We start from the raw sequence: 17,245 nt of genomic DNA, 5'->3' as shown, positions 1-17,245 counted from the left end.
TTTGAAATTTTGATTAAAATCTAGACGCAGTCTTATATTTGCGAAATAGAATTATCACACATTTACATCCAACTATCCATTTTCGTATATATCTGCGGGGATGCTGGAGCTAGCTCAACTACTGTCAGGCAAAGGTGGGCCACACCCTGGACAGTGCTCCAGTCCAAAGCAGGGCAACACTGGTTAAGACAACCACACACTAACATTCAGACTTCTTGGGCAATTTAAAATCGCAAATTAACCTATTAAAGATGTTTTTGGACAGTGTGATGAATGCATGAAAGAAAACATGGAAACTTTACCAAGAAAAAATTGTTTCTTTTGAACCAGGTCCCTTTGAGGCAAGAACCACTACTCCTCCGTTAAATTGAAATGATCAAAAGCTGTAAAGCCAAAGCTTTTAGTATTATGTATTGAGTCAAGATTAAAATTAAAGAATTGCTTATCACTTTACGTTTCGTTTTTTCTCTAATATTATTTGTTTTAGAAATCAAATTGATGTAATTTAGCTGGGAACTGTTTTATTTCCCCTCTGTTGGTGAGTAAATTGTTTATAAAGTAATGTTTCCTCTGATTGGTGAGAAGTTGTCCAATCAGAAGCTAGCTTGGGCGGGACTTCCGGTCACTGACTTTGGAGGGAATTTTAACCATAACAATCACGCATTTACATTTCACGTTTCTAATAGCTATTATTGATTCATTCTTCTAGAAATTTGATTCTTTTTTTACTCTTTACGATAGCGAAGGGATATTCTACGAATAAGTATTTGTATAACTGTATTTAAAATTCTATTCCAGGCATAACGCTAACAGTTCGCTATTGTGTTGTGTTCATCCTCTCGTTGATGATCGCTCGCTGTTAAAGATTACTCAGGCAATGTCTGTGCTATTATAGGTCAATTTATATGCAAAATAAATCGATAATGGATCGTTTTAGGAAGAAATTGGCCTGCCAGCTTTGTGATGCAGTGAATAACGAGGATCCCAGGTAGTGAATAACTTTGTTTTGTTCAGACATGTTCTGCAGGAGCCAACTTGTGCTAGTAGTAACGTGTCACTTCTGTTTAAAAAATGTCACTTCTCTAAACTGTATTTTTTTCAATCTCTTTTGCCTCGTCATTTGAATTTCTATGACAGATGCACAATTGTTTGTTTAAAATGATAATTTTTCAAGACTTTTCGATGTAAAAATATATTGATTTAACTTTAAGCTAGTTGTGCAGATGCGTTTTGATCATTGCTCAAAACCCATTGGAAACAGCACTTCCAATTTTAATCTAAAATAACCACAGATCCACTTGACTTTTATCGTTTTTTTTGTGTGTGTTTAAATGCAAATGCATATTTGTTTATGTATTGCAGAACTTGAATAAAAGGAAGGCAATATAGTTTATTTTGGGCTACAACCATAAGGAGAAATATACTTTTTTTTCTGTGGTCATAATTTGGAAACCCTTAATCATAATAATAAAAAAAGCAGGTGAAGCCTGCAGTTTTTTAATCCCACCACATTTACACTAAATGCATACAAGATAAGTATTCTCCACTTATCAGTTTGAAATAGAAATCCCCAGGTGATCTAAATAATTGTTACATTTCTATGAATAAAAAAAGACTAATGTATGTTTTTGTGCTGTATATGATTTCATAGCTTGTACTTTACTACCAAGTATATTGACATACTTTTGTGCCTTGCCAGATCCGTGCAGCTACTTCTTTTAAAGGGTGGCAGCCCTGACCTGGTGTGTAGCAAAGGGGTGGCTGCAATACACCTGGCTGCAGGTAAAGAGACGGAGAAAAACATGCGTTGCTTAAAAATGTTGCTGCAGCGTGGAGCTGACCCCAATGTCAGGTATGAGATATTAGTTTTGTTTACGTCGTGAATAATGTTTGTTACATTAACAATCAATACATATTCTGCATTTGTATGTATAAGTTTATCAGAACAACCACAGTTCATTGTTTTATGTCTTTAAGATCATCTGAAGGCCTGACTCCTCTACACATCGCTGCACTGTGGGGATGCTATCAAAATGTCAAACTACTATTAATAAATGGAGGAAATCCAAATATTAAAGATAATGTAAGTCTTATGTTTTAACTTTTTATGAGGTTATGGCATCGTTTCCACAGTAGATATTAAAGCAGGGCATTTTGATTTTTATGCTGACACGGGTTTTACACTATTATTTATCGTAATTTAGAGACAATATAACAAAATATTAATTAAATAAAATAAATAGCAATTAGATTTAATTTGATTGTAAGTATTGGGCACATCTATGGTGACCAAAACACAATGTAAATTTACTGCCCAATGAACATATCCGTGAGTAATTTTGAATATCTGTACTGTCAGATATTCAATTTTTTAAACAGCTAGTGGACAAACTAAATTCATTTAAATATCTAAGATTTTTTTTTATTATTCTGTTCTACAAGTGCTATTATTATGCTTAGTAGATTTTTTTTAACGTGACTTCATTTTATTTTTTTTCTTATCAAAATCTTATAATATTTTCTGATTTAATTTCAGTTAAGCAGTGTCGAAACCAAATAATTACAACCATGTCTGTTGGCTTATAAGCCCATTTTAAAATGGACTTATAATAAAATAAACAAATTTTTTATTTACCGCTAATATCATAAACGTTACGCAATTCTATGTTTAACCTGCTTTTATCATTAAGATAAGATAAGATAGGACTTTATTGATCCCCGGGGGGAAATTGGGTTGTCACAGCAGCCAAAAACAAGAAAAAATAGCAGTTGGAAAGTACGAAAAACAAAGTAGCAATGAGTAAGAATAAAAATAATACAAGGTGGAAGTAAAAGTACAGTATAAATAACGGATTAAATAAGGCAATAAATAGCAGCAGTGGTTTTCATCAGTCCTAGACCGGGTTATTGTATAGTCTGATTGCTGTTGGGATGAAGGACCTCCGGTAACGCTCTTTTTGCACTGTGGGTGCAGCAGTCTCTGGCTGAATGAGCTCCTCATAGTCCTCACCGTCGCATACAGGGGGTGGGAGGGGTTGTTCCGGATGCTGGACAGCTTGGTCAGCATCCTCCTCTCACCTACAGAGTCCACTGGGTCCAGGGGACAGCCCAGGACAGAGCTAGCTCTCTTGACCAGCTTGTCCAGTTTCTTTTTGTCCCTTTCACTAATGCCTCCACACCAGCAGATCACTGCATAGAAAGTTGCTGATGCAACGACAGTCTCATAGAAGGTCTTGAGTAGTGGCCTGCACACACCAAAGAACCTCAGTCTCGTCAGGAGGTGGAGGCGACTCTGGCCCTTCTTGTGCAGGACCTTTGTGTTATCTGACCAGTCCAGTTTATTGTTGATGTGAACACCCAGATATTTGTACACATCCACCCTCTCGATGTCCAGTCCCTGAATGACTACGGGGGGAGGCTGAGAAGCCTTTTTCCAGAAGTCGACCACCACCTCTTTCGTTTTGGTGGCATTGATGTGAAGGTGATTGAGTTCACACCAGTCCACAAAGTCCTTGATCACCTTCTTGTATTCCAGATCGTTTCCCTCTGACACGCGTTCAACGATGGCTGTGTCATCGGAGAACTTCTGGACATGGCAGCTGTTTGAGTCATGGTGGAAGTCAGATGTGTAGAGGGTGAAGAGAAAAGGAGAGAGCACTGTCCCTTGTGGTGCCCCCGTGCTGCAGACCACCTGGGCAGACACACAGTCCTGGAGCCTCACGTACTGTGGTCTGTTGGTGAGGTAGTCAACAATCCATGAGGTCAGCTGGTTGTCAACCCCCGCACCTTCCAGCTTTCCCCTCAGCAGTGATGGTTGAATTGTGTTGAAGGCGCTGGAGAAGTCGAAGAACATGATTCTGACAGTACTTCCAGGTTCCTCGAGGTGTAGCAGAGTTCTGTGCATCAAGTAGAAGACAGCGTCATCCGCTCCGATGCCAGGTTGATATGCAAACTGCAGGGGGTCAAGCACTGGGCTCACTAGGGGCTGGAGGTGATTCAGGATCAGTCTCTCTAGGGTCTTCATTAGGTGAGACGTTAAAGCCACAGGTCTGTAATGGTTGGGCTCCCTTGCCTGTGCAGTCTTTGGTACTGGGACCACGCAGGAGGTTTTCCACAGCACAGGGACCCTCCTCATGTCGAGGCTCAGGTTGAACATTCAACTCAACAAATCCAACATTAATCTGTTGGATTTTAAATCACCAGTTGATACATTTATTTGATTTCTTATTTTATTAAAGTTTAATTTATTTGTAATTTTTTTATATTAAAACTAATTTTGCTTGGATATGAAAATTGTTCTTACAAAACTGTTTACTTAAACTAAACATACTTATAGTAAAGAAACAAACACAAAAGTAACAATTTTCTACCTTTGGTTTTGAAATAAATGCAATTTTGTCTGCTGAGTTTGGGTGTATTCAGACTGGGAAAGTCCTTTGTTCCGGATTGAGTCCGCTTAATTTGTTCCGGATTGAGTCCCGAGCCTTGTGTTTTGTCTGTTTTCAGACTGTCATCAAGCAGACAATTCTGTTACGGACCAAAGCATCGTAAACAAAAGCACGTTACTCAAGATCTCTTCAGTCATTGGCCAGGAATTATGAAGGGCTGGTCAAAACAACAAGAGAAAGATGGACGTGCTGCGCTTTACACTCCTTATCGGGATATTTACCTTAATAAAACCTTATATTTCGATTACCAGTTTTGAACGTCGGGAACAAAACTTGTTACTTGTTACTTTGGTTCTGCGGAGGCATTCTGCAAGGCGGTTACCGGCAAGAAGACGTGCCGTGTGTGCTTTAACTCAGAGAATGCTAGCTACTGCAGTGATGAGGAGCTGTCGAGGTACGCTAGTCAGATTGTCAGGAAAACAGTGAGAGTCAATATGTGTTACCTTAAAAGGTAACAGGTGTAAATTTATTCCGGATTATCGGGGAAAACAAACTCTGGTTCACTTAAGCGGACCAAATGTATTCATGTCTGAATACATCCTTAACCCTTGTGCTATCTTAGATGACCCCACCCTTACATTGACGTGTTATTCCTGCCATGACAAAGGTGGATAAAGGTGGAAAGATTTCATGTAATCCATGGACACCAGTGAAGATCACAAATCATTGAAGAAAAAAGGTTCAGTGCACTGTCTAGTGGGTCTAGATGACCCAACTCCCAACATTAAAGTGCCTAGGATAGCACAAGGGTTAAACAATAAAGGCCCGTTCACACCGGGACGAATTTCGCCGGCGATTTTCGCCGACGTTTAACGCCTCGTGACTAAACAAAGGGCACCAATGAGAGTGTGCACACCGACGCGAAAAAACGCCACGCGTCAAAGCGTCAAAAAAAAAAAACGCCTCGGGTTCGTTTTTTTTTTTTGACGCCTCGCGTCGAAATCTATTCGACCAATTAGAATGGCGCTTTTGCACACGTGTCTGGAGCTTCTGAAGTTACAGTAAAACACAACTTGGGGGCGCTCAAACACAAAACTGCCTTGCTGAGCACAGATACCAGCGAAGAAGATAGACGCCAAGTAGCGTCTACACTGCCGCGAAGAAATAATGACGGACATTCTAAAATATCCCCGAACCAAGTACCAGTTGGAGCTACTGGTGCTTGAAATATTCATGTTTTCTTTGTATTATTCTGACAAGTGCGTAAATACTTGCTCTCTTCTTCTGAGTGAAAAGCGACTTTAAGAAGCGTAAAGTTGCGTAGCGCCAGCTTGTGTACAGGAGTATTTCTGTTTACATTAAGCGCCATCTAATGTCAGGGAATGAAATTGCATGTTCGCTCGGCTCATCGTCAGCGAAAATCGCCTGGGTGTGAACACAAAAAACGTGGCGAAAAACGCTGGCGAATAACGCCTGGCGAATATTCGTCCCGGTGTGTACGGGCCTTAACACTCTGTTTTTACAGTTGGGTTTGATTGCTCCTGTTGTTCATAGTAAATTCAATAGACAATTTTTCAAAATGTTTAATTTCTGTGTGAGAATGTGTCTTCTTCTAAACAGAAAGTCCTGTTTAGATAGTTCTAAACAGGATTTTCTGCCACTGTGAGTCACAATGGTAGGAAGTCCTGCTGAACTATATTTCTCAATCATTTTAACAGTCGACTCTACTACAAAGAAGACGTTTTTGCAAAAATGCAGGAACCTTTTTTTCTAATCATACTGTAACGACCAACTGGTACGTCACTCGTAGAGGGGAAAACAGGGAGCATCCCACAATCCCCTGATGCCAGCAGACCCATCATGCATGGGGCCGCCACTACAATATATTGGACTGGATATAGTCCAATATATTGTCCAATATTAGTTATCAAAAGAGCATTTGTGTTTTGGCTAAAAGTCGCAAATTTAGAACTAATTTAAAACTCATTTTATTTTTCTTTACTCCTCTTATTTTAGCTGTGGGGTTTGAACGCGGCTTCTTGCACATCTATTTTAACTCTGCATTATATTGGTTAACATTTGTTTGGTTAATTCATTTTTTAATTCATGTCTTTGCTTGTATTTACTTTATGATTATTCTTTGTTTGTTCATAAAGGATGGAAATACACCTGGACAACTTGCAGAGCAACAAGAAAATCAACGATGTGCTCAAGTTCTCCAGGAATACCAGGCCAGCACAATGGACACCGAGGAAGAGGACTTCCCTCAATTCAAATACTGTAAAATACATAAGATTCTTATTTTAGTATCAGGGCTCCAGACTAACTTTTTTCACTAGGAGCACAGTGGCCCCCAACTGAAAATGTTAGGGGCACAACCAGAAAATTTAGGGGCGCATACCGTAAATCAACATTTTAACCAAATCTACTAATTTCAACTGTATTATGAATAAATACTTTAATAATAGATGCAGAAATTACAATGCGCTGTTTCAAATTCAGTGTCACATTTTAATCTGCACTTTTGAAGATGCAACAACAAGGTAAACTGACAGAAGAAGGTAAACTGTAAAAGAACGGGCGATGTTCACTGGATATCAGAACAATCGATACAGATACCTGAGATCAGAGAGAGGCTCAAAAACTGATGGAAATTTATCTTGGTGACACCAAATAAGTGCAGCCAAGACGCACAATAAGCGTGTTTGAGATCACCCAGGTGGACGCAACGCTGTTCAGATCACCTGGTGTGTGACATATATTTTTGTTTCTGCTCCAACATCACCTGTCAATCATCACAAAAATATCAGGAGAAAGGGGCGGGAGCAGCAAGGCCCCAACCTACCTAACGCAGCTGGAAATTTAGTACTGCACTGAAAAAGCTGCCGTATGACTACAAAACAATGGATTATGGGACATGTGTCCTGATGGTTTTTGTAGTTAAGTGAGAAATTGAAATAATTTAAAATACCAATTGATTAAAAATAGGCTACATCCATTACAAAACATTCAAATAAATATAAAATATATAATAACACAGATCATACTGAGGGGGAGAGGAATATTAAAACTGAATTGAACTTCAACTTCCTGTTCTCCTTCAGTTTCGCTGCAGATTCGCCATCACACCCCCCCCGGCCTGGTCTCCCCAATGATCCAGGCGAAGCCGCTGGTTCATCTCAAACACGTCTATCGTTGCATTTTCACCACGTGTTTTAAGTGTGTCTCGGACTAAACCGTGTTGTTGCTCGCACGTGTTTAAAGTTCATGCCCCGTTAGCTGTCACGCATGTAGGTGTGGGACATTTATTCTCCTCAGCTGACCCGACTCCCGCGGGAGCGGTGTGCTGCTGTGACAGCCGTGCATAAACCGTTTGGTTGGGGGGATGCGACGCCGCGCGCTTAACCGTAACCCCCGTAACCTCCGGGTCTGTGCGGCCCAGAGAAAAGTTCAGCACGGACTGCATGCATTCGGAAAATTACGAGCGAATAGATACGTTCTAAAAAGGAAAGTAAGGAACTCCTTCATGTGGTCCGGGGAGGGGGCTGTCAGGTCTCCTGCTTTCAAGCCCGGTCATTTTCACGCCCCCAATAGTCATTTACTCCACTGTGATCTGTTGGTTTGTCAGCTCCGCACACGACAATGAAAAGGTGTCATTCATACAAACTGGCAGGACGCATTAAAATGAAACATTCATTTCAAGGTGGGGGCCACAAATAGCCCGCGGGCCGTGAGTTTGAGACCCCTGCTGTAGACTCTGGCCCTGGTACACCAGCCGCAGGTCGGAAGAATGAATCAATGGTTCGCTTATTCATAGCTCAGATGCACATATCAGGTTGTGATGATATTTGTCTCCATTTCCTTCCCGCAGATGTTTACGCGCGCGCGATTATCTCTAGGCCCCTCCCCCTCCTCGCATTTTAGCCACTTACGCGAGTGTGTGCTCTCGTCTCATGAGTATGTGTGAGAGATTTTGTGTGTGTTTGCGTGCGTGTGCGCTCGCGTCTCATTGATTATTTCATTGATCATTGACTTGCCCCTTCCACGTTTAATGTATAAGAAATACGGAGGGTGGGGGAGGTAAATTTACTGGTCGCACAATTTTTACATCCATTTTACATTACAATTTTACATCCAGTCGCACACTCTCAAATTTTGGTCGCAGTCTGGAGCCCTGAGTATATAAAACATAAAGTTGCTTAGTCGTCAAAAAGCACAAATTTACCAATTTTAGATATTCATTGAATCTTGAATCAAAAGAGTGCCTATTTACACTGTCAATTAATTTCCCTGTTTGGTAAAGAGCTATTTCAGTTAGTGAGATAGTGTGCAGATTTTGTGCTGTCTGAGTTGCAGTATTTGCCAATTTGCTTGCATGCTACATGTTATCACCACAGAACTTCATTCTAAAGTCTTTTTTCCCCCTCTTTAGCTGTGTATTCGGATCAGACGGACACATCCGGCTATCCTGAGTCAGACTACAGTTTCTCTTCCCAATCATCCGTGACGTGTGACTTTGGCGATGCCCCATGGAGCAGCACAAGACTGTCATCGTTTTTCAACTTCCCTAACACTAATGGCAGACCGAGTTGCAGAGAATTGTCTTTTGATGGCTTCTCAGGCGCTTCCGTTCTTTCAAGCACTCGGATGTCTGCTGTAGCGCCTTCAGCTGCAAAGCCGGTCTTCAAGGAGGACACTTTATGTACAGAGAAAGACCAATCCTCAACAGAAGGAAGCAAACACAATGCTGGAGTGGATGGCACACACTCTCCCACCAGAGAAACTGTTCCCTTGTGCCAGGCGAATCGGAAAAGTGTAAGCTTCAGGAATATTGATGAATATTTTCCTGTTTTCAGTCCTGAACCTACTGAACACAGTTCTGCTGAAGACAAACAATCCTCCAGCACGTTACCGTTTAGCATATCGGAGTACTCAGAGTTCTTAGACTCGGAACGCATGGCCACCATTTTACCAAAACAAGGCATTGACGTTACATCACCAGATCACGTTTATGTTTTCTGCAGGGAAAGCAGCGAGAGCACAGAAGAGGACTTGGAAAAAACAGTCATAAATCCTTACGTATTAGATGTGAGCATGGATGAACAGGAGGTTCAAAGAATACACGCGCCTCAGGCGAAAGCATTAACACAGCAGGGAGAGTCTGGTGCTGGTAGCAGCAGCAGTGGAACCAGTAGCAGTCATTATAGTAGCTGTGAGAGTGACCATTACACCAGTGCTCTGGACGCCTCTGTAAATCCCAGACAAGAAACTGAAATGGTGAAAAAAAAATCTCCTCCACATGTTACAACACAACTTGAGATGGATTTGAATCCTGAATCTGTAGAGCCCCGACAAGATATGCTCGAGAAGGTGACCCTTCCTGCAGAACATGAACTAAACGGTGATGCACCGGATGGATCTGTGTTCGGCACTCGCATCAAGGCAGACACCACCAAGGCAGTGGAATGCACTAGTTTAGAAGCAGCTGCTTCATTAGAGGGAAATGATTCATTTTCCTTTACACTCAGTCCGTTTGTGACAGGCAGGACACGCTCAAGGTTAAGCCGCTGCTCAATGAGGACGAGCAACAAGCTGGAGAGCCCTCTGGTCACTTCTTCTCTGTTTGAAGATTCTCTGCCGACACCCGTACGAACTCCTCGCCAAACAGCCAGGACTCAGAACAGCGAATTCCCTTACAGCTCTCCACACACACCCTACTCTGCATTGTCTCGCTTAGGGAGAGGTCAACACGACAGTTCACCCATGGGTAGCCTGGACTCACAATATAGCACGCTCGTTGCTGCTTCTAGTGTCAGTAATAGCCAAGCTGATACTCTCATTCTGCCGAGAGGTGACTCTAGTGACAAACCTGAGTCTCTGGATGACACAGTCCTTGTAGAACATAATCCAGATAATTCACTTGATGCCTATGAAAAAAATCTGGCTCAGATTATTCTTGCCATTCAAGGGCAGAATTTGGATCATTCTGAAGGTAAGGAGTTTCTAACCGATGATCTGACGAGTGCTGATGAAGAAACTACAAAAGGAAATTTAATTGGTGCCCCATGTAGAGGGCAGGTAGACAGCGTAAGAGATGAAGACGGCTGGATTACTGAGAACAGCAGCTCTCAGTCAGACACTGCTTCATCTTCATCCACTTCCAGCTGTTTTTCTCCAAGGAAATACCGGGACGACTCTGATCTCCCTTGTACTCCGGGTACAGGATGCACACCGAGGTACAGCATGAGCAGACTTTCAAACAGCCACAGGCCAGAGCGCTTGGCTGATTTATCCTACACCCCAGGCGGGCGCCCACTCATTCAGGACCTGGACGAACCGGTGGAATACCTTTACACGGACACAGAGGAGGGTCACAAATTGATCGAGACGCACATCCCACCCACAGCAGACACATCAGTCAGCTCCAGCATGAGCACCACCAACAGTGAGGACACCATTCTGTACGACTGGAGATCCTTACACTCTGAAACAAAGGCCAGCAAAGAAAAGGAGAATGTGGAACCAAAGACAAAAGTACAGAAGAAGGAGAATGGTGACTTGAAGGACAGTTTGTTACCAGAAATCAAAGGAATGACTGACAAGGAGCTGCGACTGAGGCTTGTGGAGATGGGGGAGAGTCCCGGTCCAATCAGCAGTCGGACCAGGCCCACCTACATGCACAGGTTGTGTCGCCTGTTGCAAGAATCGAACTCCCAGTCACAGCATCTCCAGAAGCTGTCAGAGCCACAAACAGGTAATGCTGGCTACCAAATCAAGCTTTGCATCAATTATAAGACAGATGTCTCATCATGACAGGCCGGGCTTGGACTTGAATTTTGATTTATAACAAAAAACTGCTTGCTGTTACAGTTTCTCTGTAGTTTTAGTAGGTTAGCACGGATGTCATATTGTTAATGACATCCGTTATTTTATGTTTTTATTTGTTTTAGGGAACTCAGGCTTCAGTCCTGAACTGCGCGGAGTGCTGCAGACCTTCAAGTTTCCTGATTGCCAAGCGGATGAACAGGCTCTGTGGCAGCAGTTTGATCAACCTGATCAGAACAGGAAGTGGAGGGAGGGGCTTATTAAGTCGAGCTTCAACTACCTCCTCCTTGATCCAAGGTTCTTTGCCTTTCAATATATTAAAATAATAAAGTACAGCTACAATAACTGGATCATTTTGTGACTTTTAGCCAAGCACAGATGATTGATTACCAAATGTAAAACCTTTTTTTCTTCCTCAGAGTTACCAAAAACCTCCCCTTCCGTAGTCACACCATGACTCCTCAGGAGTGCTTCCAGACTTTTATCCATGCTATATTTTATGTGGGCAAAGGAAAGCGCTCGCGTCCGTACAGCCACCTTTATGAGGCTTTAGAGTACTATAAAGGAGAGAAGACTTGCAAGGTAAAACAGCCTCATTTTAGAGCTCTTTCTGTGTTTGAAAATAACATGTAAAAATGTGTGATCTCTACCTTTTGTTCCATTTGACAGACTCTCTGCCCCAAAGTTCAGCAAATCCTCCAGGTGTGGAATGCTGGCCAGGGAGTCGTCTCCCTCCATTGTTTCCAGAACGTCATTCCAGTGGAAGCTTACACAAGAGAAGCCTGCATGGTGGAGGCCATTGGTGAGGGAATAGTTTTTCCAAGTTTTCACTAACTGGAATATAAAACACTGAGTTTTCTGGCATATTTTTCCAAACTATTAGTCTAAAAGTAAATTATGTCTGCAACTAATAAAGCAGCATTTGTTAAAAGCAAATAAAACCAGAAAAAAAATGTTACTAAAATAAAATTGAGCAAATGTTCTTGATGTTTGTAGATGGTATTGAGTGTTACTTCCCTTATTATTGCAGGAGTTACCTTCTAAAAGTAACCCGCTATAGAGGAAATCTCCGGAGTTGTCCTCTTTATTTGCTATTATTATAGATGTTTTAAGACTGTAAACTCCTCACTACACTCGCTATACATGATTCTCAGGCAGACATGAACAGTTTGACACTTTTCTCTCTTTGTTTAAACTCTCAAAGTTCAAACCGTTGCAGAAAAATAATTGCAGTATTACAGCATGAAATCAAAGATCTGCTCACGATCAAAGATTTATGTAGATTTGGCAAACAGAATGCAGGCCCGGCACCAGGGAGATTAATTGATTGACTGTAGTCTACAGCCAATCAGGACCCAGAACACAATATGCTGGGGAAAAAAAGCATGCAAAATTGCACCAAAAAAAATCTGCAAAACAAGATGCATCGAAAGGTCAACTGTGTTCCTTTTTGCTGTTATGGCGCTTTTCAGCCTTCTTCAAAGGCACAGAGTCTTACTCATTTGAATTCTGTTTTGACTGTTAGATTATTATTTGATGTCACCTTTTTTAGGATTCTTTAAATCTCCTAGATATGCAACATGACTAATGCCCTCTTTTTTACTTTTTTTTTTTAGGTAGTGTAATTTTACAGTGTTTTTATTGTTCAAAGAGAGACCGCCTCAACATGCTGTTTACAAAATATTTAAAAATCATAAGTGATCTGGGATTCTTTAAAAAAAAAATTCTCTCTGACAGGTGAAGTCTAACTGTGAACAACCAAACCGACCCATCAGATTTTTAATGGAATAACTTAATGGAGTTTGTGACCGAAAGATTATTTTTTGCACCACTGTTTAACAACTTAATATCTTGTTTTCTTTTTACTGATTTAAACAGTCAAAAGCTTTAAGTCATGTTTTATCCTTAAGATTTTCCTTCCCAGTGTGCACTTTATTAAATCTGTTTTCTGTAAAATTTGTGTTTCTACAAAAAACTTAGATTTTTTTTGGGGGGGGGGATTGTGTAATGAACTTCAATTAGACATGTTATCCACTTATTAACACTCACTTTGACCACCTCCTGTAAAATGTCCTAAAAAACCTATTAACTCTGTCAGGCTTGTTCTTGTGAGATTTTAGTAACCGCTACTTTCACTTTGAAACAGGTTTAAAAATGCTCACCAACCAGAAACGTGGGGACTTCTATGGTGTTGTATCTAACTGGCAGATGAGAAGGAAACGGGAACTCGGCGTCCACCTGTTATATCGCGCCATGCAGATCTTTCTGGCTGAGGGTGAAAGACAGCTGAGACCTGCTGATATCAGGCAGTGAAAACCACCACTGGAGGGATGTGTGAGCAGCTGCAGAGAGGAGAGCAGGCACATTCAGACTAAACAAAAAAGAAAAAGAAAAACTGACTGACAATAGAGTTGAAGGAAGTCTTGCTCCAATGGCATTTGTTGTTTATAACATCAGGAATTTTAAACTTTTCACTGGAATCTTAAAGATCTTTCTCTCAGTAGAAATGTAAAATGTTTAAATTAGGGTTTTAAAGTTGTAAATGTTTTTACAAATATTTTTTTTAAATAGATGCAACAGATTTATCTTGACCAGAAAATTATTGATCTTGGGATTTTTTTCATTTTTTTAAACAGATTCGTCTTAAAAACAGAATGTGATTTGACATTTCTGATTTGTTTAAGTTTAGACCTTTTTTTAGTTTTAAAAGCGTTAGAATTTTCCTTGTGTTGATTATTGTTTTCTTTTTGTGGGTGTATCATTTGCAAGTCTTCTCTGTAGCAACCAAGCTAAATCCCCAAAGGGGATTAAAATGATCACTCCAGAATTGAACCTTTAAGTTAGTTTAATAGGTTTCTTTTGAGTAATTTTGCACATAGACAAAATCATTTATATCCCTCTCTCTTTGTTGAAAACAAGGCAGAAGAAAAAGACACATGCCTTCCATCAAACTACCATAATGTTTTTAAAAAGAATAAATGTATTTGTTGCAAGCTTGATAGCCTTAACAGATTTCCCTTTATTGTTGGTTTAATCTTGCTGGATCATCTTTAGAACTGGTTTTTGTTTGTATTGAAATTACATAAAACAAATAGATGCATCATTTGAAGAAAGAATTTTCTTCTTGGTCCTAGATTGGTTATTATCATTTTCTATATGATTTAGAGTTTAAAGCACTTCGCTTGTCTGATGAACTTTTAGCACCCTTTTTTTATATTGAATTGAGTAATTTAGATCACTTATCATTTAATGTATTTAAATATATTTGCAGTTGTTGTCACTTCAGGGTTTGTAATTGTTAAGCTGTCTAGTATTTTTACATCTATTACAATACTTGCAACTGTAAATTGATTTTTTTTATTTCTGAAAATGTTTTTCCAGTTTCAGCATTAAAGGTGATAAATCACAGGACTGTTATATGACTTCCATCTTTTCTTCTTTTTCTAATTTACTCCAAATCTCAGTAAAATGGTAAATTGTGTATACTTGTATAGCGCTTTCTTCCTTCCTCGAAAGCCCAAAGCGCTTTACGGTCATAAACCCATTCACCCATTCACACACAATCACACACTGGTGGCGGCTCCGCTGCTGAACAGCAGAGGCAAGGTGGGGTTCAGTGTCTTGCCAAAGGACACTTCGACACATGGGCGTGCGAGGCGGGAATCGAACCTGCAATATTCTGATGAGAGGTTGACCGCCCTACCGCTGCACCACGACCTGCAAACCCTGATCTTCTAATTAACTCTTGACAAGCCTGACTTCACCCCATCTACACAATCAGCTACACAATCAGAAACCACCCCTTCTGCCCTCCCCCCCAGCTTTGTTGTTTCCCTCAGTACTGTCAGGGCCGGACTTATCGCAGCCAGCTGGAGGTTTCTCTGCTGCATCCTTCAACAACCCTTAGAACCTTTGAATACCTCACTATCAAAGTCACTGCATCTTTTCCAGTCGGTGTGATTGTAGTTACCGACTATTGGGCCATCTGGGTACCTCCTGTAATGACCTTGACATGCTGCTGTCCTACTTCCCTGAAGATTACAGCCCCAATGTCCAACTTGGAGAAGTTATCGATCTCAACAAACCGCAACATCCCGACCTTGAATTTCTTAGCCCCTTCAATCCTGAACTCGCCCCTACTTCCCCTTAGAGCTATATAACAGTCCATCTACATCTTTTGGCCTAAAATCTGTATGCTGATAAGATAACATCTCACAAACAACTTGTCTTGGATGAAAGAAAAGCATTCTTAACGTACTGCCTCAAAGACAGAAGTCCCTGAAAACCCTTCCTTGACCATCAATTTAAGATTTTTTTCTCTGACATTGCAAGAAATCTGAGAGTTATCGTTGCACATCAGTTGCTGATCACTCATTACCTTGCAACGGAGGAGCCCAGCTCCTTGCCTTATCTTCACTTAAATGTTGCTCCTCCAACAGGGGCTAGTAACCTACAGGATCAAACTTCAGGTATTCCAAAATGCTGCGTCTTTTTATTATTTCAGCTTAAGGGGACCGCTCTCACCTCTGTTTAGATCCCTGCACTAGTTTCCTGTGGCTGCTTGCATCAGAATTCAAAGCTCTGCCTCTTTACAGAGCGTTCTTCTCCACATTCCCGTTCCTACCTGAAATCTTTCATCCAGGTCCACCACCCTTCCCACTGTGCTCTATTGACAAATGGTGGTCCCTGCACTGCACGGCAAAAGATAACAACTTAAACTCCTCAACTTTGTGATCCACAAAGGTGGAATAAGCTTTCTAACTTGCCATGCCTTGCATCATTCCCATAATTAAAAAAAAAAAGAGACCAACCTCTGTCTGTCTGTCAAACGAAGCAAAAGGTAGAGATCACACATTTTTACGTGTTATTTTTAAAAGACCAACCTCTTTAACAAAAACTATGTCTTTATATTTCTTGTGTTTAGAGTTTTTTTTCTTTCTTGTCCTAACCGTGCTTGACTTAAACAAAGTAGACTCTGACCCTACCTGCTTGTTATTGTCTTATCCATTTGTAAGTCATTTTGAAACCAAGTCTCTGTTAAAGGAGACCTAGCAGTGGTTTTTTGTTGTTATACGAGTTATATGATAGTAATTTTCCTTTATGTTTGGTCGTATTCACTGTTTAAATAAAAAAATGTGCAGACACTGTAAATAACATGTTTTATAATAAAGCCATTGTCGTCTGACAATCTGCCATTTTTCCCCTTTTTTGATCTAAAATGTGCAAAATAGTGACATTTTGAGAAGTTTAAAAGACGGTTTAGCCTTTAATTACCATTACTTTTACCACACAGAAAAAAAGGAGGGACTAAAATCCTTCATATTGTGCTCACGAGTCCCTTTAGTGGATGAAGAGAGCCATCATTTTGATTCTCATCCCTTGTGCTATCCTAGGCACTTTAACATTGGGAGTTTGGTCATCTAAACCCACTAGACTGCGCGGAAACTTTTTTCTTCAATGATTTGTGATCTTTACTGGTGTCCATGGATTACATGAAATCTTTCCACCTTTATCCACCTTTGTCGTGGTAGGGAGAACACGTCAATGCAAGGGTGGGGTTATATAAGATAGCACAAGGGTTACAAGAAATCCTTGTCATACTGTAATATCTGAAGTTTCTGTACTTTGATGCGTTTAAAAATTGATTTGTGTCAATGTTAGAAGCATTTATTGTAAACTGGTATGCATCCTCTTAAAGAAAAAAATCTAAATATACTGACATATTTGAAAAGTCAAGGTGAACCTCATTTGTAAGGGAAAATCATAGACTTGACAGAAGATTCCTACGTTTTTTTTCTTCTTGTTTTTTTGCACCACCAATTTTGAAAGTGATGTCTTTACTGTTAATGTGACTCATTCAGTTTCACATTGCTTCTTTTAAGTGGTTTCATTTCAGCTTGGATCACTGTGGGGCGCCACACATCAGTAAAAGGAGAATTTAAAACCTTAAAAGGATCCCTGTGGCTGGTATGGGCACACAAGTCTTGACTTTAGTAAAGCCCTTGAGCTGTTTTTCATATCTAGTGATCAAG

General features: G+C 40.5%; 1 protein-coding gene across 2 annotated transcripts; it reads left to right on the top strand.

Annotated features, from left to right (window-relative positions):
• Positions 1-581: 581 nt before the first annotated feature.
• LOC101155416 (uncharacterized) lies at positions 582-14,621 on the top strand. 2 transcript variants are annotated; one of them, XM_004067952.5, is made up of 9 exons: positions 582-988; positions 1,700-1,852; positions 1,978-2,083; positions 6,545-6,668; positions 8,821-11,142; positions 11,339-11,510; positions 11,633-11,795; positions 11,883-12,015; positions 13,360-14,621. In XM_004067952.5, the coding sequence occupies exons 1-9, from the start codon at positions 906-908 to the stop codon at positions 13,524-13,526; spliced, it is 3,423 nt and encodes a 1,140-aa protein (XP_004068000.2). In that variant the 5' UTR covers positions 582-905; the 3' UTR covers positions 13,527-14,621. The 2 variants fall into 2 exon arrangements, with proteins under 2 accessions (XP_004068000.2, XP_020557991.1); XM_020702332.2 differs by lacking the exons at positions 582-988; positions 1,700-1,852; positions 1,978-2,083 and adding an exon at positions 3,889-4,027.
• Positions 14,622-17,245: the final 2,624 nt, after the last annotated feature.

This window comes from Oryzias latipes, chromosome 4 (assembly GCF_053564925.1).
Source record: "Oryzias latipes strain Hd-rR chromosome 4, Olatipes_Hd-rR_3.1".
NCBI classification, from domain to species: domain Eukaryota; kingdom Metazoa; phylum Chordata; class Actinopteri; order Beloniformes; family Adrianichthyidae; genus Oryzias; species Oryzias latipes.
The sequence above is the reverse complement of the archived record's forward strand: the minus strand, read 5'-3'. Positions and strand labels throughout refer to the sequence as shown.